We start from the raw sequence: 26,593 nt of genomic DNA, 5'->3' as shown, positions 1-26,593 counted from the left end.
CTCTGTCACCTGAAGACGACAGAAAAACATGCCGGCCAAAATTGAATGAATAAATACAAAAGTACTGTAAAATAATGTTAACAATTCCAGTGGCTCTGAGACTAATTTTTGTTTTCGTAGCTGCTTATGTAGTAGTAGTAGTTGTAGTTGTTGTTGTTGTTATTGTTGTTGTTGTTGTTGTTGTTCTAACATCTGTTATTATTTCTGTGAACGCTGTAGCTGTTGTTTCTATGGCAACGCTTGTTTACAATCAGTGTCTACGTTGGGGGTTTTCTTGAGCACTTATTTTCATGCTGGACACCAGAATGTTTACTATGGTGGCGCTGAAAGTCGTTGGTGGCGCTTGGTGGTGGTGGCACTGGTGTTGGTGGTGGCGCTGGTGGTGGCACACTGGTCGTGGTGGTGATAGCGGTGGTCGTAGTGGTATCGTGGTGGTAATTGTGATGGTGGTGGATGTGTTGGTAATAGCTGTTGTATTGGTTGCTGTAGTAGCGGTGGTGGTAGTAGTTAGTCGTAGCTGTTGTAGTCGTAGTTGTAGTGGTGTTGATGGTGGCTCAGGCGATTGTGGTGATGGTAGCTGTAGTGGTTGTAGTTGTCCGTTTGTGGTACTGGTAGTGGTGGTAGTAGTTGTTGTAGTGGTATTGGTGATTGTGGTGGTGGTGGTGGTAGTAGTGTGGTAAGAGTGCCAATGGTTCTGGTGAAAGTATTTGAGGTGAGAGGGTGTTTATGCTGTGGTTGTGGTGGGGGATATTACAAGTGGTGGATATTTTAGTTGTGGTCATGGTGGTGGTGGTGTTGCTAGTGAAAGTGAAAGTGATGATGATGATGGTTGCGGCGGTAGTGAGTGGCTGTGGGGGTGAGGGTGGTGATGGTGATGACAGTGTAAAAATGTGTGTTGCTGATGGTAGAGTTATTAGTACAACCACCGCCACTACCACCACCACCACCACCACCACTCACTGTCGAGTGCTTGAAATGCAAGTGTGTGTGTGTGTGTGTGTGTGTGTGTATGAGAGAGGGAGAGAGAGAGAGAGCAGGCGAGACAATTCCATTGCGCATGTGGAAATAGGTGTGTGTACCTGTGTATGTACACCCGTGCGCGCGTGCGTTGGTGAGGAAGGGAGTGAAAGAGAGAAGAGGGACAGTGTATGTTTGTGTGTGTGTTTGTGTGTGTGTGTGTGTGTGTGTGTATATGTGTGTGCGTGAGTGAGCGTGTGTATGTACATGTGCATGGAGATATGTGTGGATGTGTGTGAAGGAATGTGTGCAAGAAAAAAATGTGTGAAAGCAAAAGGCGGTGACAAAGACGGAGAGAGAGAGAGATGAGGAGAGAGAGATAGAGAGATGAGGAGAGAGAGATGAGGAGAGAGAGAGAGAGATGAGGAGAGAGAGAGAGAGATGAGGAGAGAGAGAGAGAGATGAGGAGAGAGAGAGAGAGATGAGGAGAGAGAGAGAGAGCGAGAAAGTGTGTGTGTGTGTGTGCGGGCATGTAAGTGATGAGGGGTGGTGTGTCAGTAAATGGGTGTAAATAGACGGAAGGTTGCAGGGCAAGTGAGAGAGAAAGAGTGAGAGAGAGAGAGAGAGAAGGAGGAGGAGGAGACAGAAACAGAGAGAGAGAAAAGAGGGGTTAGAGGGAATATGGTGTGGAGGCAGTGAAAGGGGGGTAGAAGTGGGAGTGAAATAACACGAACATCTGGGGTCAGGTGTTATTGAAGAAATGTAATGTAATAGCTGGTACCCCCCACCCCCACACAAACATACAACAACAACAGTACCACTAGGGACAACCGCATCACCCTGTCCCACCCTCACACTCTCTATTGAACAAACACCCATTTCACCACTTTACAGCCGATTTTTTTTTCTTTCCCACAAAATCTCTTCCTCCACCTCGACCCCCTTCTCCACCGTCTCCTTCTTTCCTCTGACCACCACCACCACCACCACTACCACCATTCTCGCCACTTTCATCCACCTTTCAACAAACTGGCTAGAAGACAATACTTCCCTCTCTACCCTTATTTTCCTTTCCGAGTAAAACTTGAAGAAGTTGATCAGGAATATCTAGAACAATTTAGGTTTTAATAGACACAAGATGTGATCTATTTCTAGCGCATTAATTGTCCACGTTAGTGGTCGACGTTATTTTTTTAAAATGTATCTATCTAGGTAGATAGATCGATTGATAAGAAGCATTCTAGACAGATATAGACAGATAATTATTTTCTAATCTAAGCACAGGGCCCGAAATTTTGGGGGAGAGGTCCAGTCGATTAGATCGACCCCAGTAAGCAACTAGTACTTAATTTATCGACCACGAAAGGGTGAAAGGCAAAGTCGACCTCGGCGGAATTTGAACTCAGAACGTAGCGGCAGACGAAATATCGCTAACGTTTCTGCCAGCTCGCCTCCTTCTACAGATAAATATTGAAACAAAGATATGCTTAAACAGACAGACAGACAGACAGATACACAATCAGACAGACAGATATGATGCTGAATAATTGAAACTAAAGTCAGTTTACTCGCTCGCTACTCATTTACTCATTTACTCACTGGATGTAGTTTTGTGTTTATTTATTTAGAGAGGCGATTTCTGTTATAGCTTCATGGCACCAAGTACATCATTGAACCATCAACACTAGCATCACTGCTACGGTCATTATCACCCACCACCACCACCACCACCACCATTGCCGCAATCATCATCATCATCATCATCATCATCCACAGCAACAAAACCTTTACCGTCACCACCACTAACCACCACGGGCACCGTGTTAGTAATTCCAAAGTTGTAGCGGTACAAACGAATAAATAAACAATTTATACTTTGAAACATTACAGTTGTGAATAAATAAATATACATTATATGCCAAGTGATGTGTGTAGAGGAGAGAGAGAGAGAGAGAGAGAGAGAGAGAGAGAGAGAGAGAGAGAGAGAGAGAGAGAGAGAGAGAGAGAGAGGTACAGACATGCATATGTGTGTGCGCGTATGTGTGAGCGTGAGCGCACACAGACACACGCGCATATATATGTGTGTGTATGTATGTCTGTATGTATATATATATATATATATATATATACGTATATATATATATATATATACGTATATATATATGTGTGTGTGTGTATATATATATATATGTATATATATATATATACGTATATATACATATATATATGTGTATATATGTGTGTGTGTGTGTATATATATATATGTATATGTATATATATATATATATACACACACACACATATATATATATACATACATATATATATATATATATATATATATATATATATATACTTATACGTAAATACAAACACCCATATGTGTTTGTGTATAATTATGAGTGTGTGTTTATGCATGTATATACATAAATATATATATATGTATATATATATATTATATCTGTATGTATTTATGTATGTATGTATGTATAGTCTCACGCACATACACACATATCCGCACATACAGGCGTATATATGTCTGAAGGACAAGATTGAGTGGTTGTTTATGCTAAATATTATTTTTATCTCAAGTAAACGACGGGTGAGCAGTTTATTGATCAGCAGTGGGTCTAACTCTTCCAGAAACGAGGAAATGAGCTAGACAACAACTTAAAAGGATGAAGACCTGAAGACCTGAACTCAGCTGTTGATAACTTTAATGGATGCAGGTCGTGCGGTGAGAACAGCCGTTGCATGTTTTACAAACAAGCTCTCAAGACATCTCCACCGTAGCTTTGTATGTTTGTACTTGTGCGGGGTGTCTTAGAAGTAATACAAGTTTCCATTTAGGTTTTCTTATTAAAACAATTCACAGACCAATGGAATGTTTCGTACAATATCGGAGTACCGTCGCCCTCGTATACTCTATACATTATACACTGAAAATGTTGCCGTGTATTCAATTTTCTTCTGGTATACGGGTATCGGCTGGTGGGTGTTCGTATCTATGAGTGGTTTATCTGAAACAGTGTCTTAAATGTTGTGGCCCTATGTAAAGTAAGATTTGGTAGAAGGAAACAAACAGGTTCGAATCACGTTAAACTCTTTAAACTGTTTCATTCATACAACAAATGTATTTGTTATGATTTACACACACGTGCGCGCACACACATTCTTATACATACACACACACACATATATATATATATATATATATATATATATATATATATATATATATATATATATATATATATATATATATATATATATATAATGTGTGTGTGTGTGTGTGTTTTTATATTATTAATAAATTCATAAACTTATCAATAATATTCTCAGGAAATCAATATTTAATATTTCTAAAGATATATATCCAATATGACATGGTAATATAATAAATTTAAAATATAAATATACGAGATATAAATATAAATATGTATAAAAATATGCATTATTCTGAAGTCCAGCCAAACTCAGCGTTGAAACACTCTTTAGAAATATTAAATATTGATTTCCTGAGAATATTATTGATAAGTTTATGAATTTATTAATAATATAAAAACACACAAATATATATATATATTTATTTGCTCAAAAAATAGAGCACTTAATATAAGTTCAGTTACATATTCTTTTAGAATATTACTTATAAAAGTTATATATATATATATATAACGAAGTCACGTTATGTCCCTACCTTCGAAACGCGGAGTAGATGAAACAGGAGACAACTGATGAAGGGAATGTTCTTTGTGTTGCCTGCCTCGTTTCTCATTATGTTCACGTTTTTTTGACGTCCTGTACTCATATGTGCATGTATATATACCTATGTATGTAGGTATGTACATATATGTATGTCTATTTGCATATATTTATGTATTATTTATATTATATATATATATATATATATATGAAATTTATGCATACAATATTAGATATCTACACATATACACAAGGGCACTACATGAGCACCTACATCGCTAAAAATAGAAGTCAAAAATACTTGTGTACCACCGAATAGTAACAAATCTACTTGTGTATATGTGTACATATCTAATATTGTATGTATATAGTTTATTAATTTCAAGTTTGGTACTTAGTCTAACGGTCTCTTTTACCAAACTGCTAAGTTACGGGAATATAAACCCACCAGTACTGGTTTTCACACGGTGCTGGTGGGGGGGACAAACACAGGCACAAAGACACACACACACACACACGCACACAAACATTCACACACACACACACACACACACGCACACAAACATTCACACACACTCAGAAGACAGGCTTCTTTCAGTCTCTGTCTACCAAATCCATTCACAAGTCTTTGGTCGGCCTGGGGTTGTAGCAGAAGACAATGACCCAAGGTGCCACTGTGTATGCGGTCGTGCCCATGTGTATGTTTGCTTATTTATGGTTAGCGTCCTGAGAAATAGCCATGATTAAAATATGTACCAGACTTAAAAATAAGCTCCCGTCGTCTCTATGATCGGCTAAGCTCTCCAAGGCGGTGCTCCAGCATGGCTTCGGCCTAATGACTAAACGAATGAAAATGAAAGAATTATTGATGTGTTTAAGCAGAATAAAGACGAACAAACTTCAACATAGACGAGTTTTCATCTCACCAAAAGATCGACAAAAATATTCCTACAGAATGCCATGTTTGAGTTAAGGGTGTCGGGTATCACATGTTTCTCTTTCATGTTCATTTAATGGGCTGAACATGTTCTGTGTCAGTCTGTCAATCTGATGGTGTATGAGGGTGGCATGATGTTGGGTTGGCGGTGAATCTCTCTTTCTGTTTGCCATATAAGATCAAAGAAATAATTATTGCTATCTTATTAAATATCGTGACGGCTGGAGGATTGGGCAGAAAGTGTTTACAGCAACGGAGAGAAAAAATTGCCCCGTATTTCTTGTTCCGGAATATTTCTTGGGATTTTGGCAGAATACAGGATTGCACTTTTCTGCAGGTCGACGATGTGAGTCTCGATTCCAATATCCTTTTGCAGTTTTGGTGTTGTGCCAAGTACACCACAGGAGTAATTGTCATCTAATTCTTTCGCGATCTTTTCATCTCTCTGCCTAGGTCCTGGTACAGGGTGGGGCAGAGAGGAGGGACGTTTTTGAAGAATTCACAAAGTCATTAATTTTAGCTGCAAATAAATTTTATTGACATCAATGTGTTCGTATTGAATTAACATTTGTCAAAATCAAGTGTGGAAAACAACATCCATCATGTGGGGTCCGTTTTCATTGATGCATTTCTGAAGGCATTCTTGGAAGTTGCCCCCCCCCACTCTCTCCAGCATTGCTCTGTCGATTTGGGCAACTTCCATGCGAATAGCTTCCTTCAAATCATCCAATGTACGGGGCTTATGCGTATACACACGTGCATTGAGGTTTCCCCACAAGAAATAATCACATATGGACAAATCAGGGGCTGAGGGGGCCAAGGTATGTCTGCAAACCTGGAAATGAGGCGGTCACTAAAGAGAGGGCGAAGAACATCAATTGATGCCCTGGCTGTGTGGGCCGTCGCCTCATCCTGCTGAAACCACACTCGTCGAATAGGCATACGTTTTCGTCGTAATTCAAGCACATAGAAGTTGTTTATCATCTTGATGTAACGTTCGGAGTTCTCAGTAACAACATTTCCATTATTGTCTTCGGCAGCTTTTCCAACAGCATACCAGACCGTCACTTTTGGGCTGTGTAGAGGCCTTTCGTGCAGTTCTCTTGAATTTTCAAGAGTCCAATAACGACAGTTCTTTTGATTCACCATGCCATTGAGATAAAAATGAGCTTCGTCACTCATTAACAAAACGAGGTTGTCATTTACCTCAAAAATTGCTTCCATCTGATATGCGAAGTTGAGCCGCTGTGCATAGTCCCATGGTTTCAACTGTTGCCCAATGACCAATTTATACAGGTGAAAATGCAGGCCCTCGTGCAAAATACACCTTACCGATCGATTACCAATGCTAAGTTCAGTGGAATGCCGCTGGGCAGAGCGATTCGGACTCCCTATCAAAGCTTGTCTGACGCGTTCCACATTTTCCGAGGCCCGTACCGTTTGTGGCGCCCCCACCAATCTCCTACTCGTTAATGTGCCCCGTGTACGAAGTCCAGTCACCCAACATAAGATTGTATTACGGGTGGGAACAGCCTGATTTCGGTGAACGTTGAAGTGGCACCGAAACTCACGCTGAACTGCTCAAGCCATGCCACAAGTATTGAAACCAGTAGGCCTTTGGTATCATATCAGCACCGCGTGTAGACAGGTGTGTGTGTGTGTGTGTGTGTGTCATATCAGCACCGCGTGTGGACATATGTGTGCGTGTCTGTGTGTGTGTGTCACACTACCGATTGACAGCCTTGTTGGTGTGTTTACGACCCTGTAGTTGAGGTTCGGCAGAACAGATCGAAAAATAGGTACCAGGTTTAAAAGAAAAAAGTAAAGCTACTAGAGTCGATTTATTCGGCTAAAAATTTCTCGAGGTGGTGCCCCAGCATGGCCGCAGTGTAACGAATGAAGCAAATAAAAGATCAAAGATAAAAGCACTCTATAACCCCGTTAACAATATCCTGCAGTGTCTTTTTGTACCGTTTGGTCACGATAATCATTTGAAATTCCTCGTTCATGGGAGACAACTCAGTTTGACTTAATTTCATCTACTGAAACACGAGTTAAAATCTCACAACTTTACCAACTGTTGTTTCCAGAGCAGTATATCAATGATATTTTAAATCGCGAACAATATCGTATCGCCCCTGTGGTGATATAGTAACAAATGTAAAGTAAATTTATAAGATATAATATCAAGGTATTAAACGTTATTTTATATATCCTCGAAAGTTCTTTTTTTTTTTTTTTTTTTTTTTTTTGTGATGGAGTTGGCAACTCTTTCGAAAAACCGTTTAGTACTTCGTCCTGATTTTCAGACGGATTAACGCAAAGACAAGTAATAGAGAAAGTGAGTCTCGATGGTGATTCGCAATGCTTTTCCGCTTTTACTGAGAGTCGTGGCATGCGGTCGAGTTAGGCAACGAAGTCATTCTTGAGTTGCACCCTGCCATTCGTCTCAAACAATTAAGCGAAGTGCTGCTGTGTTTAATTGGTAAAATATCACCATCCCCAAGTATAACAGTATTAAATTGATTTCTTTTCTATTTTTTCTTTGAAAATCGGGATAAGTCTGAGAAAGGAGGTGGTTTTGACCATTCTCTTTGCGATAACGCCATCGTAGTCATGACTGAAGGAGGCAGCTGTTTTCGCTATTTATTCTGGGGTGTGTGGCCTTTGTCCCCTTTTCCCTACATCTGCTGTTTTACCCCCGCTACTTTATTACTTCTTCTGTTCCTGTGTTTCCTTGTAATATGAATAAAGTGTACTTTATTTTTAACAAGAAAAAGTAAGGGTTTCTTTAATGTGGAGTGCATCATATACACCGGCGAATTCAGTATATTTCCAAGTTTCAGCTGGAGCGTTGGGTAGTTTTATGTCTGGCGGCGGTTAACGACTAGAATAGCCTCACTGATGAAGGTGTTATAACAGAGTTATCTCCCTTACATCAGAAAGCTACAAGCAGGAAGCGAAGAAAACGCATTCTCCCTCTCTCTCTCCCTCATTATTTCTCTCTTTTCTTTCTCTCTTCCACATGTACACTAACACACACACACACTTACGCACCTACGCACACGCACTTACGCACGCATGCACTCACACACACACACACACGCACTTACGCACTTACGCACGCATGCACTCCCACACACACTCGCACTTACGCACTTACGCGCGCGCACGCACACACACACAGGTAATTAATCAGTTACAGGAGCCAGCTGCATCAAGGTATTTTAATAATACTTTTATTGGCCACAAGGACCGAACCCCCAAAAATAGAGACGAAACAATACAAAGGACAAGTGGGGTGTTAAGCAATGCCGTGTATATATAATAAGTAACAAAAACAATTCACAAACCAATTAAACACAATTCCCCAAAAGTGGGGGTTCCTTACAGGGACAACCGAAGAACCTTACACATTCCTGTTATCCCGACCGCCAGGGGAACCTCAGCAGGCGCCCCTCTCCTTCTCAACTCCTCTGGTTTACAAAGTTCAGAGCAGGACCATTCACATTGATCCTCTATGCCGCATTCACCCACCTTTCAATAAATTTATTGGGTTGGAGTGCAGAACTTCCGTCTCTACCCTCACTTTCCTTGTCAAGTGGAACTTGAAAAAGCCGACGAGGGCTTGGCCGAAGAGGAAATTACATGTCTTCGCTCCTTTCAATCTCGTCCACCGCTCTATCTCCTTCGCCATAGCCACCAGAGAAAAACTGTCTTTCCTTCCCAGCCAAAGGAAGGCGGTGGGGCCATCTTCACGATGGACTCGGCTGATAACCGTCTCCGTCCTACACGCGACAACAGCTGTTCAACAAAGCTCCGGGAGTTAGTAATTCACGCACGGACACGTGCATGCAGGACGGTTTCATCGCTCAGTGCACATCTCGGACAGGTCCGTCTGACAGCACTTCCGTGTCTGCAAAGCTTTCTTGAACCGACAGAGTTCCCCGGTAGCACTGTCAGGCCAGGGATTTCTGGAAGTTATCCAAAGGCCCAGGCCCGAAAGTCCTCAGGAAAAGACCTGTTAGTTGATTTCTTCCGACGCCCAGAGTTTCCCCGAGTACGTTGTCGCTCTTTCCCTCCATTAATTCTATATAGAACTCAAGGTATTTTAATAATGACACCTAGTTAGGGTCGAGAATAACATATTCTCCGAGTATCCACGCTATATATGAACTCTCACGCATATATTAATGCATATACGATCTTGTCCAACCACTTACATACACCTGTACCCGAACAGATCAATATACTCATCGATATAAATATACATGTCTATGCAAAAATCACGTACAGACGTTCTCCGGCACGCAGTTTCATGGTCCACTGTAAGTTTCAGATCTAACATACTGTGTAAAATAAAAGAATAATAAAAAAAAGCCATTTGTGTTCTTAATTTTATATATATAGTTGAAATTTACAGAAAAACAAAATACGAAGACAAGCGTATAAACATATATGTGCCCGAAATGGTCGTCTCTTCCGGGACTTGACTGATGAAAGAAAGCCAACGACTCGTCCTTTTTGCCTGTCCTAATTGTTGTTTCTCTTGTCTGCCTTTGTGTCGTCTATCTGTCCAGACGTTTTAATGCCCTCTGTTTCGTTTTTGTTCCATATATATATATATAGTCATGAATGACCATGGGATTGCAACTAGAAAATGGATCTATTTTAAAACGGGGGCCACATTTTTCATTAATGTTTTACGTAGTGTTTTTGGTACGGAAAGACTTTCAAACTTCGTATACTTATCTATTTTGTGTCATAGAACAGAAAAATATTTTTGTATTCGAATTTATTTCATGTAAAAAATTGTCTTATTTCGATAATTTCAACCAATCACTGACAAGTATTCAGTTGTTTACATTTACTCCTTTGGTGTAAAGCGTATTTGATCTCCATACCTTCGTTTTATTTGCTTTTTTCATTTTAAATTTGCTTTAACCCTAACGCTAGGGTTAGGGTTAGGATTAGGGTTAATTGTTTCAGAATCGTTTGTTTATGTAGTCGGCGCTTAATATATATCGGCTGAATGGACGTCAGTGATTGGTTGAAATTACAGAAATACGACAACTTTAACATGGAATAATTTATGGATTTCTTTTTTTTTTAAGAAGACTAAGAGAAAAAGATGTTTTATATGACACATTCTACCAGTGTTCCAAGTTTCAAAGTGTTTCGTTAATGAAAAATGTGGCCCCCGTTTTAAAAAAGATCCTAGAAAATTCCTCTCCAAGTGACAAATCCGAGCAAGGTTTTTTTTTTATGGAAGACCAGCATCCCAGTCTCCCCGCTGCACACCACCGATGTTGCCCAAGGGAAAGGCAAAGGCCAATACAGCTTGGCACCAGTGATGTCACAACTCATTTCTACACCTGAGTAAACTAGAACAACGTGAAATAAAGTGTTTTGCTCAAGAACACAACACACAGCCCAGTCCAGGAATCGAACTCACTACCTAATGATTCTGAGCTATGCCGCTTCTCACATATCTCTCTCTCTCTCTCTCTATCTATATATATATATATATATATATATATATATATATATATACATATCTGTGTGTCGGTATGTATGTCTGTTTGCCTCTGTGTGTGTGTGTGTATACATACATACATTATGACGCCGTCAATTTCAAACGTGCAGGCGTAGAGGGCCGTTTAAAAAATATTTTTAAACGTTCCCTTCTATATTTATTTCGACTCTTCCGGCCTAAATCAGTAACTGGTTTATTTCTTCCACTATAGATATGAGAAACGCCATTTATCTACCAGCGTACCATTATTCAGTCGGGATTTTTTAAATATACCTTATACCACGTGGAATTACGCTAACACCATTATGGCTGAAAACAGCACTACAGTAAGATATCTGGGAAGATGTAAGTACTCCTTTCATTTTACTTGGACTCTACAGTTAATCTATCAGATATATGAAGCGGTTAAAAAAAAATACTGGGACGACTCTTGTCCCAACTTAAGTTCATTTATTATTTTTTTCGTTTAATAGTTTCCAGTGTTATTTGAATTAAACACGAAAAATATTTTTATTGCAATGTTTTATGGGTTTGTTTTTGTTATTAGTTTTCTTCTACAACTTCAGTTTTACATTTTGGAAACTGAATAAAATTTTTACCTCTCTTCATCCATATAACGTTGGCGTGCCAAGTAGAAAAAAAAAATGACGAATTTATTTGTCAACCCAATAGATACTTTCTCGTTGCCCCATTATTTTAGTAATCAACTACTTGATAGAGATAAACATCAAAACTGTCCCTCACACTCCCTACCGTTCAAATCTTGCTCCCTGTGATTTTCGTTGTTCCCCCAGCTGAAGGAAAAGATGGAAGCTGTAACACGGGTCCTGGATACTTTCATTTTGGAGGATTTTCGTGGAACCTTCACAAAGGGCTAGAGTGCTACAACAAGTGCACTGAAGTCAGAGGATGGATTCCACTTTGAAGGAGGTTATAGTTCTTTGAAATTAATGAACGTTTCTCCTGAAAAAGTTTCAAAACTTCTGGAATGCTCATTGTATCTCTAGGCGTTTTCCTTATCCTGCCACATAACCGCACCTGGGTACATATATCAACAATCACTTATCTCCCGATGTCTGCCTACCGTGTCTTATATCTTCAATTGGGTTATCAATTATCAATCCGTGTAATATTCAGGTACTGATCTATCCTGTCATATTTCTCTTGTGTACGACTATCACCAGCCACTACTATCTCCCGTTACTATATCTATCCCACCTTTTGGCTTCCCAATGTAAACAGTTCTTGGTGAAAACGATTTCATGCTGGAATTGAAACTGAACTCGCTGTTCCAGGTTGGTATTAAGAGGCCGGCACGCTCACTTGGATACCTGCTTTCCGTGACAACGACAATAGGTGTAAGAACACAAGAGAAACAACACCATCTCCCAACAATACCAACAACAACAATAACAAAAATAATATCAAGAATAGAAAAAAAAACGAAAATTTGTTGCTTTCACATTTACAAAAATAATTTTTATTCCAGATGAAGTTTATTTTTCTTCCTCGTCTTCAATCTCACTTCCACGTTCTCACTCACATCTCTCTCTTTTTCTCTTTCCCTCACACTATTTCTCTCTCTCTCTCCCTCTCTGTCTCTCATGAAAACAACAAAGCTGAAAGACATGACAATAAACCAGCGGACGATAACCCCCACCCACACATAAATAAAACAACAAAGAACACGTTTCCTAGAAATTCAAGTATTTCATTATATTGGTCCGTACGGGTTTCTTTTTTTATTTTTTTATCCTTTTTAAATATCTTTCTTTATTTTTGTTATATTTCCTTTCATCCATTCTGATCATTCGTCTCACCAATTTCAGAGGATAAGTCCCTTTTCAGCAGTCACGAAATAATGCGAAAGTTGGTTCTCGCCCGCCTCCATATGTAACACGCTGCGCATGCTTGTTTGAAATGGTGTCATCTCTTCTTCTCAATGCTGTCTCATATCGTGCCCTGTATTCAGCAGAATGATGGCGGAGTTAGTTGTGTGTGTGTGTGAGAATAAAGAATTAGGAAATTAAGGAAGCGTTCGTCATTCCAGCATTAGGGCCCATCTTTGGAGGAAGACTGTGCTTCTGAATTGTATTAGTGCCACTGGAAACAGTCTCTCGGTGTAAGAGTTTGACCATGTTGATATGATAGAGGGACGCCATAGTAGAATGGACAGTGAAAAAGTAAGGAAAATTTATTAATTTTTTTAGCATTCTGGGGGATAGTCAGTGACAAACTCTTTGGAGTGGTCAGTCGAGCATATTATGGAATGGTGAGGGAAGAATCGACAGTAGTAATTCTGGTAATATGAGGGATGGACATTGAAGAACTAATGGACAGTGGTCACTCTGGTGGTGATATATGTGGTAGTGAGAAAGGAGCTAATAAACAGTGGTCAGTTTAATACATGGTGGAATGGAAAGTGGGGAAAATAATAGACAGTGGTCGTCACTCTTGCGTTACATAAGATTGTCATTGAGAATTAAATGGTGACTGGTCAGCTTGGTGTTGTGTGGTGTAGCTTAATGAGAAGTAAAGGAGACTGGACATTGTGTTCCTGTAGTGTTTAGTTATTACTGTTGAGTTGATATTTGAAGTGTTTTGTTACTATTGCGTTGTTACTGGTGTGCTGTGTTAATGTAGTGTTATATTGATTGCCTTTCATCAGTGTGTGTGTGTGGGGGGGGGGGGGTTAGATTAAATAAGTACCAGCTAAGCACTGGGGTCACCGTAATCGACTGACCCCCGTCCCTGGAAACTGCTGACCTTGTACCAAAATTCGAAACCAATATTGTGTTGTGCTGTTAATGTTGCGCTGTGTTGCTACTGTATTGTATTATTAATGCGTTGGGTTGGTACTTTAACTAGTGTTGTGTTGCTATTTTTGCTTTCTATTGTTACTCATAAGTTGATACTGTAATGTTGTGTTACTAATCTAGTATTTCTAGAGCTGTTTTGCAATTAAAGTTGTAGTAGATACGGTTATTAACTCAACTACAGCCACTACAGGGTACTACAGCGTTGGTGAGATGTTACCGCCCAGGAGTAAGATATTCTGTAACTGAAGTACAATGCTGGTTTCAAATTTTAGCACAAGGCCAGCAAGTTCAGGGTAGGTAGGGGTAAATTGATTACATCGACCCCAGTGCTCAATTGATATTTATTTTATCGACTCCGAAGGGATGAAAGACTAAGTCGACCACGGCGGAATTTGAACTCGGAACGTTAAGACGTACAAAATACCCGCTAAGCATTTTACCAGTTCGCGCGCCTGAAACTGAAGTGTCGTATATAGGTTTAATGTAGTGCCGTGTTGTGGAGTGTGCCACAGTGTAGCATCATGGGGGTGTTGTGGTGTGGAGTTATGTTTAGAATATTAAGTACGAGGACGTGCTGAAAAGGTCCTGGCTTTAAGGGTGTCGCGAAAGGCCTGGCTGTGGGCCCAACCTTCTGAGTTCTTTTACAGGGCTTAGAAAAACTGAAGGAACACTGCAATAAATGTGTGAATCTGAGAGAGGAATGTGTTGAATAAAATCGTAATTAACTGATCCTCCTATATTTTCTTTTACCCAAAGCCAGGAACGTCCCAGCACCCTCTCGTAGAGCTGAATGCGGCGGTGTGTAATGTGTTGAAATGTAGTTGATTATTATGCAAATTAGTATAGTGGGTTAGAGTGGGGTTCGCTGTGGTGTTGGGTGAGGTGGAGGGTAATGGATTGGAGTGGCATGTTGTTGTTGTTTAACCCTCGGTTAGCTGTCATAGAGTAGATAGACCTATAACTTAAAGGCTATTTAAGATAATGGCGTCTTTTCTTCTGGAATTGTGTATCGTGGACTACATTAGCTAATGTGTTCTTTTTTTAAAGATGGCATGGTATGTATAGTGTGCTGTGGGTTTAGGAAGACTCGTTTGCTATTTCTAGCAGGTGTAACAGCCACGTAGAGGAGTCTCCATCAGTATGTGATGGAGCGGAGTGAGCTGTTGACTCCAGAGGAGTGTACTTGGGTGTAATTGAGTGTAACTGAGTAACTTTTCAGTGAAAGTGAAATAGCTGAGCAAAATAGCTGTGGATAGGTAGACTTGCCTTTCATTCTTTCGAGGTCGATAAAATAAGTACCCGTTGAGCACTGGGGTATATGTAACCGACTTACTCCCTCTCTTGAACTTGCTGGCTTTGTGCCAAAATTTGAAACCATTAGTTATGGTTGTTGTTGCTGTTTTGATATTAGCCCTTGCGGCCAATAAAACGAATTTATTATTATTATTATTATTATTCAGTAGTTTTATTTTTATTTCGTGCTTTTACTTCACTACCGAGCGCAGCTCTGTATGCCTTGGGTATGTGCTGTGGTTTGCTGTGATGCTCTTATGTTTACTGTATTGAAAGTGTTTTGCGTAGGATGTGTGCAGTGCCCAGTAGTGCAATTTTCTGTATGTTATATATATTTGTAAGTCCTGGTGTTTTTGTTATGTATTTGTCTGAATATTTTTTTTATTATACCCAATGCACCTACTATGATAGGAATTGTTTCTGTTTTTAGATTCCACATTCGAGTTACCTCTATTTCCAGGTCTTTGTATTTTGAAAGTTTTTATTATTATTATTATTGTTCAGTAGTTTTATTTTTATAACGTGCTTTCACTTCACTACCGAGCGCAGCTCTGTATGCCTTGGGTATGTGCTGTGGTTTGCTGTGATGCTCTTATGGTTACTGTATTGAAAGTGTTTTGCATAGAACGTGTGCAGTGCCCAGTAGTGCAATTTTCTGTATATTTGTAAGTCCCGGTGTTTTCGTTATGTATTTGTCTGAATATTTTTTCATTATACCTAAGGCACCTACTATGATAGGAATTGTTTCTGTTTTTAGATTCCACATTCGAGTTACCTCTTTTATTATTATTATTATTATTATTTCAACGATTAGAAGCGACATCAGGTTTGGAACCTTTATCTAAATGTAGACAACGAAAACGACAATGACGATAACGATGGTGGTGATGGTGATGAAGATGGTGGCGGCAGCGGTATTTCTAGTGATGATTATTATGATGATAATAATGTCGAAGAAGACGACGATGATGATGCTGGTGGTGGTGGTGGTGATGATGATGATGACAGTGGTGGTGACGGTGGTCGTCGTCGCCGCCGTGGTTATATTGGCAACTATGACGACGACGGCGGTGATGTGTATGAAGAGTATGCTGTATCAATGTAGTGCTCCTAACTCTAAAAACCACCCCTGACTCACCACTGCTTCGAGCGATGTAAGGTGGATTAGGGTGGGTTGTGTAGATGTACAGCCATGTGGTTCATGGAGAAATGTGAGTGTGATAAGCATTTCCCCCTCTGGATCTTGTCTGCACGCCGGGTGAACCGTCCGTGGCAAAAGATGTCACAGAGGGCATATCTGAATCTCGAACCCGTGATGCAATAGAGACAGAAGGTGGCACATTTGTTGGTGTAGAGAAGGTAGAAGACAACGGAGAAGAGCAACAGGTTTTCGGCTTTCTCCCTCGGACTTTCCAAATTGTATTGTCTGTGGGATGTGAACGCTGTGTGCATACAAAACGGAAACGTGAGCAGGATTATGGCAAACGATTCTACCAGTAGCATGGTACTGATTTGACGTGTACGAGAGTTCTCGCACACTCCTCGGATCTCACGATTGACCGGAAGTCGTTTTGATTTCCGGTAGTAAAATATAATGACGATGTTGCTCATGATGATGATGATGAAGGAGATAAGAAGGAAGACAGTGTGAATCCACGGCCAAACATCCCGCCAAAACCACCTGTAAATCTCGTTTGGTTCCGTGACCGTGCACAAGCGGTCGTTGCGGAATTCGGGCACGATGTCTGACACAAACAGGAAGTGTGACTCCTTGACACTGACGCCGACAAGTAATCCAATAACTACGGACTTTGCGCGTCGTGGCGTACACAGTCTATTGGCTTTGAACGGAAACAAAATGGCGATTGCTCTATCTGCCGCCATGGCTGCTGTGAGAATAATCCCGAAGTCACTGCTACCCCAGCCAAAGAAATTGAAGAACTTACACATATAATGTGCGTCGTCTGTACGTTCGACGGCATGTGGGAAGTTGACATAAACCCAGTGAGCAGGCAAAGCTATGAGGAAACAAAGGACATCCCCCAGAGCTCCGGCTAGCATGTATATGGCGGTGGAAACGGAAGAGAAATACCGACTGGTCATCACAATTACGACAAGAATGTTACAGACTGTACCGAAGAGCACAAGAAAAGGCGGATAGTAGAGGTTGATGAATCTAGCGATGCGTGTCTCCATGAATTCTAATGGGGTTTCATTGTAGCTGCCATTATGGAAAGACACGGTCTGTGACGCTACTGTTGTGAAATTCATTTTCATCGCCACGGTTCAAAAGCAACAAAGTTGAGGGTCTCAGACATTCATATCTGCTATGTCGGTTGGTACACGGCTTTACAACTTTGCGCGTACCTGTGTGTGTAAGGGGGTATGTGTGTAGTCGCACGAGAGTGTATGTGTTTGTGTATGAGTGTGTATGCGTATATCTATGTATGTGTGTGTGTTCTATGAACTGAGGTTTAAATTAGCCTTTCATCTTAAGGGATCTGCTAAACAGACCCCGTTCTTTTTTTTAACTTGCTGACTACATAGAGCAAGGTACGTACACACTCGCACACACACGCTTCAGCATGCACGCACGCACGCACGCACACGCACACAGACACGCAGAAAGGTTATATATAAACCACCAAAGTTTAGAATTAATCGTGAACAAGAAGTACGTTTACACTGAACAACGTGTGTATGTGTGTGTATATATATATATATGTATATATATATATATATATATATATGCACCTCAAAAATCACAAATTTTCTATGTATATATGTGTGTGTGTGTGTGTGTGTGTGTGTGTGTATAAAGAGATAGATAGATAGATATACTGGACGAGTATAGAACAAATATGAGCTATTTTGTGGTGTGTAGTGTATATGCATATATAAATGTATATATGTATTTATGTATGTGTGTGTACGCGTGTATTTATGCTTTCACTATTTTTTTATTTCTTAGAATTCCTTCAGAAGCCAAGAACTAGTTTCTGACAAAGAAACAGAAGCTCCATTGCTACAATTTGTATAACAACCACAATAATTGTTACATATTACTGTTCCACTAAGAGATTGTATCTGTAACGTTCGTGCCGGTCGATCTGTTTGCTGCCAAATCCGAGCCTTCCCAGATTGTCGCTTGGATAGCTAACCTCTATGGCTGTTCATGATTTTTCTTTTCCGTTCTCAAGTATGTATGTACATATACAATATTACTGGTGTAAAAGTTGATTACTTTTCTATAGATCGAATTATCGAGCTGGTGAGGGGTTGGACAGATGGCACAAGAACGAAGAACATGTTGAAAAGTCTCACATTTTGATCGCGTAATAGCGAGCTCTAAACTTCCGGCAGCTTGATGCATACGCATATAGGCAAAGAGATGTGCGCACGTGTTTATATATACATATATAAATATAAATGCATGTGTATGAATATAATGTAGTCAAATATGTGTTTGTGTGTGCGTGTGTGTGTATGGGTAAATGGATAGATGCTTGGATGTATTAAGTAAATAACTGTGCAACTACACACAGATATGTCTCATCCTGATGCATCTTGTTGACAAGATTGTTTGGTTTGGTTCGGCAAATCTTCATAAAATGTAGATACGTATTGACGTATTCTTATCATGTCTTCAATGAAACAGATACTTTTAATCGTTCTATAATCATGTATAGATAATCTGAACGAGGTAATACGTTTCTGGTGTCTTTGGTTGTCTCAGATTAAGATTAAGTAGCGATGAGATTAAAAAAGAAATTCTATGTATTTAAATCTTTAATAGATTGGGATAGAGTCTCAGCAATTGAAGACATGGCAGCTTGTCAAGATATATTTGTGATTGTCGTTTATGAAAATAAGACGTCGAAAAATATATATTTCAGTTAAAGCTTGGAAGAAAAAGTGCAAGTTAAAATACTCATTGGAAAGAGTATGGCTATAGATTAAGGTTTAATTTTGTAATGGATTTTTTACTGTTTATGGCCATCGGAAAATTCTGTTAAAAATTTCCTTCTGACGGTCTGAGATAGAATTGCGATAGAATTATGTTGTGGCTTACTTTCTGTTTTGTTTTTTTCTGGCTCTCGTTTATTGTCTGCTTGATTGGTTAACCTCTTCTTTTGTATTTGTATCTCTCTCTCTCTCTCTCTCTCTACATCTCTCTCACTCTCTCATTCTTTCGCTCTCTCTCTCTCTTTCACTGTGTGTATGTGTGTGTGCTTTCTTTTCAAGGCAGAAATATGTATGCCGACTCTGGTTGATAACACCTTTAAGCCTGATAACGTCTTTAAGCCAATATACAACTTTTACGAAAATATGATTGTGCTTGATAAATTAATTGAGGTCCAACTCATTCAAATTTAAACCTCATGACCGAGCAACCGAGTGTGTGTGTGTGTGAGTGCGAGCGTGAGTATGTGTTTATATAAACATATTATGTGCATCCAAAACGTTATAGTTAAATGATATGGAAACCCACCAGGTTTTGATTTTGTATGTTAACACCCTTTTAAATTTGTTCTAAAAATTCAATCTGACAATGTTGCAATGTTCCAAACGCATTCATGAGTCATAAGTGTGAATTCCGACCAAGAGTTTGTAACTAGACACTTCCGGTGACAATCCAGTTCATAAACACCGTGTCTGTTTGATCGAAAAACACACCGGTGTGCCTTGAATTGAAAATTGATGGACACAGTTGCACTGATTGATGAAGAAGAGAAAATAAAAAAAGCAGTGGTTTTGCTCGGAAAATGTTACTCTGCTCGTTCAGATGCAGTTTTCCATAAAAACCTTTCACGTAGCAGCACACGGTGTAGGCTTATCGGAGATGCAGACGATCCCCTCGTCAGCCGTACCACATCGAGGCTGGAGATAACTCACGGCTTAATCAACCACTAGATGTAAGCCAAATGGTAGCTTGGTCATCGTCATCATCGTCATCGTTATGGTCATCAAGCAGTCAATCGATCAATTAAATATTAATCAAGTAGACATTCATCATTATCAAGGTTAATTTTGGAAACACCGATCTATCCCGAAGTTGTCGCAATGTTCGGTGGTCGGTATGGTGAGTCATTCACTATCAGAGAAAAATGATGGCAAATAGAAATATGTCGGAGTTAAATGACCTCGTGTCTATTGATTTCATTCTGTTCCATTCTAGACAACCCGGCAACATTTACGATTATCGAGGACTAGACTCGACGTAGATTTATCTGGAGGATAGATTGGAAATTGTCCATTTTGAGCTGGTGTGTAATTCGGACATACATAGTGCTGTTATAGAGCTGGAATTGGAATTGGTGGCAGCAGGTGGTTATGGAGAAGTGGTGTGTGGTTTGTCCTCAGAGGACTGTCGTCTGCAAAATAAGAAAAGACATATTGTTAGTGCATTTATTGGCAGTTAATCACGATTTGTAAGCAGAGATATACAAAGGAAATACATTGACGCATATTGATATCTTACATAGATGCAGGCGTGGGTGTGTGGGAAGAAGCTTGCTTCCAAACAACATCCTTCCAGGTTCAGTCCCACTGCGTGGTACTTTGAGTAAATATCTTCTACTATAGTCTTCACACTGATCAAAGCCTGACGAGAGGATTTCGTAGACGGAGACTGAAAGAAGTTGCCATGTATATACAGTACAGCACATATATATATATATATATATATATATATATATATACACATTATTATCTCTATGTACGTCTGTATTTGTCCACCACCACTGCTTAACCGGTATTGGTGTGTTTACATCCCCATAACTTAATAGTTCGGCAAAAGGGTTCCAATAGAATAAGAACTAGGCTTTAAAAAATAAGTTTTGGGCTCGATTTCTTTGACTAAAACCCTTCAAAGTGGTGTCCTAGCATGACCACAGCCCAGTGACTGAAACAAGTAAAAGAAAACACAAAAGTAACAATTTATAACCAAAAAGGATTCTTTCTTTCTTTCTTTCTTCCTTCCTCCTTCCTTCCTCTCTCAATTCGTGATGGAGTCGTAGAGACGACGTCGTGACATGCGATGTATTTTTTTAAACCTGACAGAAGACATCCTTCTCCAGGTTTGAAACGCAGTTGACTTCCTCCAGAAAAAGAAAAGGGGAGAAATAGACAGAGAGAGATAGAGAGAGGAAGAGAGAGAGAGAATGAGAAGTGGGGGAGACTCATCCCATATTCTGGACTGGTACTATATTTATCGACTCAGATAGGATTTCGAAGCAAATTCTTTAAACATTTCTAAAGAAAAACAAAAACTGGTGAGGGTGCAACCATTACGCTGTGGTACTTAGTGATTTTCTCATCATAGCTTCGCTAAACACAATGGAAGGTGGGCTCTGATGAGGCGGTCTAAGACAACCGAAACATGTACTTCATTGTTTCCTGCACATACTTAAGTTCTGAAGGAGGGCTATGTGCCTAGGGGGGTGATATAGAACTGACAGTGGTATTTAGGGAGAGTGGTTGACGTACTGTTTTATAGGGGTGCTGTTGTGCCCAGGTAAGGGGCTTTGGTTGCGTCGAGAACTCTGTTGTATGGCTGTGCGCGTGTGATTGTGTGTGTGTGTGTGTGTGTGTGTGTGTGTGTGTGTGTATATATGTATTTTTTCATGGTGGTGTTCCAGCATGACCGCAGCCACTTGGCTGAAACGCATAAACAAATAAATAAATAAATATATATATATTATGTTTGTGTGTGTATATATATTTATATATGTGTATGTATGTATGTATGTATGTATTTATGTATGTATATATGTGTGTGCATGTGTGAGTGTGTGCGTGTGTATTTGTGTCTGTGTTTGTCCCCCACCACCACTTGACGGCCGGTGTTGGTGTGTTCACGCCCCTGAAACTTATCGGTTCGGCAAAAGAGACAGATTAAATACCAGGCTTCAAAAAAATTAAGTATAGTCATGTATCTGCATGTGTTATTTCTTTACTACCCACAAGGGGCTACACACAGAGGGGACAAACAAGGACAGACAAACGGATTAAGTCGATTATACCGACCCCAGTGCGTAACTGGTACTTATTTAATCGACCCCAAAAGGATGAAAGGCAAAGTCGACCTCGGCGGAATTTGAACTCAGAACGTAGCGGCAGACGAAATACCGCTAAGCATTTCGCCCGGCGTGCTAACGTTTCTGCCAGCTCGCTGCCTATCGTGTATGTATATATGTGTGTAAGTGCGCGCGCGTGCACACACACACACACACACACACACACACACACATACACACAGTTGTTCGTAATCATACGGTATCTGCCATGTTCTCGATGTTGTTGTTTAACCCTCGGTCAATTCTGATCCCGTAGAAATGCAATCAAAGTCACCATCGCATATTTTATTTACGCCGTGCATTTTTACGTCCAGATTAATTAATGTGTCCTTCGCTTTTCTATATCGGAAGGACATAATTTGAGCAATATATCGTTTCTATTTCTAACTGATCCTATGTCCACGTCAGGTTCTCATTTTTGGCCAGCTTGATCCGAATGACGTGTTCGTTGAGCTGATGGTGGGAGTGGTGGCTGAGATGGTGATGGTAGTCCTGGTGATGGTGATACTGCTGATAGTTGTGGTGTTGGTGGTGGTGACGGTTATGGTGGTGATGGGGATGGTAGTGGTGGTGGTGGTGGTGGGGATGGTAGTGGTGGTGGCGATTGTGGTGATGATGGTGGTGGTGGGGATGGCGATTGTAGTGATAGTGACGACGGTGGTGGTGGTGGTGGTGGTGGTGGGGATGGTGATTGTAGTGATAATAGTGGTGATGATGGTGGTGGTTGTGGTAGAGGTGGTGGTGGTAATGGCGTTATAGGTGATTGTAGTAGTAGTGGTGATGATGATGGTGGGTGTGATGGTGATGGTAATAACGGATTTCATGACGTTGGTATTGCTGTTGGCGGTGGTGGCGGCGGTGGTGGTGGTGGTGGTGCCGGTGGTGATGGCGGCGGCGGCAGTAATGGTATTAATGGTGGCGGTGGCGGTGAGGGTGTTCACGATAGTAGTGATTGTGGTCGTGGAGTTAGTGATGTTGGTGGTGGTGGTGGTGGTGGTAGCAGTAGATTAATTTTAGTGTTAGAGTTGGTTGATGAGATGGTGGTGGTGGTGGCGATTGTAATGGCAGTAGGAGTAGTGGTGGTGGTGGTGGTGGTGTTAAATAAGGGTTAGGTTTAGGGTTGGGAGAGAGGCTGTGGTGGTGGCAGTTGCACTGGTGATGGTGATGTCAATGGTAGTATTGGTGGTGGTGGTGGTGGTGGTGAAGTTGGTGGTAGGTGTGGTCTGGGGGATGTAGGGTGAAGTTTGGGAATGGATGGAGTGTCAGGTGTGACAACGTAGGCGGAGGCAGTACCATTGCGAGCGACTATTGTGTTAATCATTAATTACTTGGTTGTCATGGAAACACATCGGCTAATATCGGGTTTCTCGTGTGGAGAATACGATATCAGCTCTTTATGTTTGTCGCTCAGCTGCCACCGCCGCCGTAACGATAACAACAACAGTAACGATAACAACAACAACAACAACGCAGCAACCAGAGTGATAATGGAACTTGTTCACACACACATACACACATACGTATACATATATAATATGTATGTGTATATAGATGTATAATATATATATGTATGTGTTATATATATATATATATATATAATATGTATGTGTAATATATATATGTGTGTGCGTGCGTGTGTGTGTGTGTGTGTGTGTGTATAATATCTTAGAGAATTTGAGGTTAAAATACGGCTGTGTCTTAAAACAAATTGTAGTTGTTAAATTTTGAAAAAAAATTCTTCAAATACCATACCGGTTTCAACAATCTTTTCTTTTTCAATGGTAAATAAAGACAAAATAAAAATAATTAGAAGAAAGTGAATGTACAGGAATAAACGTACTCAGAAACATCAAATGTTCATGCAATTTCAAATACTGAATAAATTTCACAGTAATTAGAATTGATTAATAGATGATTGAAAGTTCAATAGTTTGCAAAGTATCAGCCCAAGGTTCGCTTCTCATCAGACCAAAGAAGGGCAAACTGTCAAAGTATCGGCCGCTCTCTGACAAGTTTATGGTGAGACACTGGCAGTTGACTCCTGTGTTCTTGGCCTCCGGACCATATCCCTACTTACCACTATCCGCAAGTGCGAGCTTTGTAAGTCAGAGTGACTGTTCCAGTGCATCGCCCACGTTATCCTCCAGGGCAACGCCTTTTTTTCTATTTTGTCAGACCATGAGGCGGTCTGACAAGCCTTAACAACAATTATACCATAGTTCGCCAAAAGTTGATACAGAAAGCGTCTAATCGAAAGCAGCCAATGAAGTATGAGAAGCAAAAATAGTCTGTGACTGGTTAAAATCAAAGCTGTCTCGTGAAAAACTTTTAGTAACTTAATCAAATGATAACTTAATCAAATGACATCATCACAACTGAGGCGCAGTCAGGTAACTGTTTAAAAGCATCATTTGGATATTTCCATTTTTTCCCCGAGGGTCCGGTTGTGAACAAAAATAAAATCCAGTTGTTCAATCCTCGGGTGATGCCAGCCAACAGTGCTGAAAAAAAAAATGTAAGTTGAAGTTAAGGTTTCGAATCTCGTAGGATTTCTCACACTGTAGTGGATGGCTGGAATATATACTAATGTACTGATTTTTCATTTTACGTTTACTGCGGGGCCTGTAATATCCAAGTATTTAAATGCAGAGTTATAACGAAGAAAATAAATATACTTAAATTCGTATTTACTTTGATCTTTCGATTTAAATCTGTTGATACGTTGATAAACTCCTTCCCATCACCGTCCATTAGGAGGCTTTCTTCCTCAGTGGAACAGTTTACAATCACGATGAGGATCAAATACTGCACAGCAAAACATCTTCCGAAGTAGTCTTACCAATTTACAAACCTCACTCCATCTTACATCAATGGCTACATCAAACAAGCCTTGGCCATTACGTTTAACAACAACAAAGACGATGATGATGATGATGATAGTAATGATAATAATAAATTATCGTAAAATAACAAAGATTTGCTTGTGTGAATAATAATAATAATAATAATAATGATGATAATAATAATAATAATAATAATAGTGCTGAGCTATTAAATGGAATAAAATCTCTACCGAATTCTAAAAAGTTTTCAAGAAGGGGTTTAGTTACTGTTGTATAGAATTCAGCTATATCGAATAGCAGGAATTTACAAATTTGCTCATTATAAATATCGATTGTCCCGTTCAAAGATACAAATGTCTTTGAAATTGATACTGATAAATTGTATTTCCATAGCAGAAGAAAAGTGTTCTGGTAATGTAAAAATGGTAGAATCTAAAATATTTTAATTAACTCTCTAACGTTTATCCGGACTTGTTGATTTACTATTGGGGCTGCCAGAAAAATTATACGGCGGAATTCTGGTTTAAGTATATAACCCATCATAACTTAATTTTACATTATTTACGTTAAAGAAGTTAAGAATTCCGCCAATTATACCTAAGTTCTTCAAAACTGTTGTACGGTTCACTTGAGACTAAATTTTCTACCCTGTTATTTCTTTCTCAGGCGTGTAGCTTTATTTTGCTTCTAAATTTTTCGTGTAGTAAATTCTAAAGTTGATTTTTGTTATGTCTCAAGCTACTGCTATCTAGCACCTTCGGATGATCTCTACTCAACCGCTACACAACTGCTACTCGACTGCTACTCAACACACCTACCACGGCCTGACTACCTCTATTCATATGTCTTTTTTTTTCTCTCTTGAATGCATCCGTATTCCCTTTATGTAAAAAAAATATGATTTGTAACCCATTTCTTTGATCAGATATTTTTATTTTTTCCCGTTTCTTTGCATATGTAATCGTCTAAACCATACCCCCACGCAATTACTGGGCTTGTGCCAAAAGATGAAACCAATATTTTTTCAAGTCAAAACAATGTAATATCGAAATTCGAGTTAATAATACAAACTATCGACTTGTATAATTGAATTTTAATAACCTTCATTGCTTTGGTTTTTAAAAATATTAAAAATATTTATATATATATATATCAAACAATGCTTCATGAAAACTACAGTACTCTTATGCTGCTCTAATACATACATACATACATACATACATACATACACTTGCGTGCGCGCATGCAGACACAGACACACAGCCCATATATATTTGCAAGTGTAGATGTGTGGTAAGAAGTCCTCGCTGGAGTCCCAATCTTCCCGAGTTCTTTTACATGGCTTACAAAAACTGAAGGAGCGCTACAATAAGTGTGTGAATCTGAGTGAGGAATATGTTGCATAAAATCATAATTAACTGATC

General features: G+C 39.8%; 1 protein-coding gene and 1 long non-coding RNA gene across 2 annotated transcripts in view; one reads left to right on the top strand and one right to left on the bottom strand.

Moving 5' to 3' along the window:
* LOC128250904 (uncharacterized) overlaps window positions 1-26,593 on the top strand; it is a 138,249-nt gene that overhangs the window by 87,930 nt on the left and 23,726 nt on the right. The window contains exon 2 of the long non-coding RNA XR_016238505.1: window positions 11,347-11,480. This is a non-coding gene — a long non-coding RNA (uncharacterized LOC128250904). The remainder of the gene's footprint in view (window positions 1-11,346; window positions 11,481-26,593) is intronic.
* LOC106873896 (uncharacterized) lies at window positions 12,593-17,895 on the bottom strand. The gene has a single exon (XM_089342550.1). It carries the CDS (start codon window positions 17,522-17,524, stop codon window positions 16,412-16,414), a length of 1,113 nt encoding a protein of 370 aa, XP_089198676.1. The 5' UTR covers window positions 17,525-17,895; the 3' UTR covers window positions 12,593-16,411.

This window comes from Octopus bimaculoides, chromosome 26 (genome assembly GCF_046866305.1).
Source record: "Octopus bimaculoides isolate indiv1 chromosome 26, ASM4686630v1, whole genome shotgun sequence".
Lineage (NCBI taxonomy): Eukaryota > Metazoa > Mollusca > Cephalopoda > Octopoda > Octopodidae > Octopus > Octopus bimaculoides.
The sequence above is the reverse complement of the archived record's forward strand: the minus strand, read 5'-3'. Positions and strand labels throughout refer to the sequence as shown.

Bases quoted from the DNA above. Each gene is read 5' to 3' on its own strand.
- LOC106873896 (XM_089342550.1), bottom strand. From the start codon at position 17,524: ATGAAAATGAATTTCACAACAGTAGCGTCACAGACCGTGTCTTTCCAT.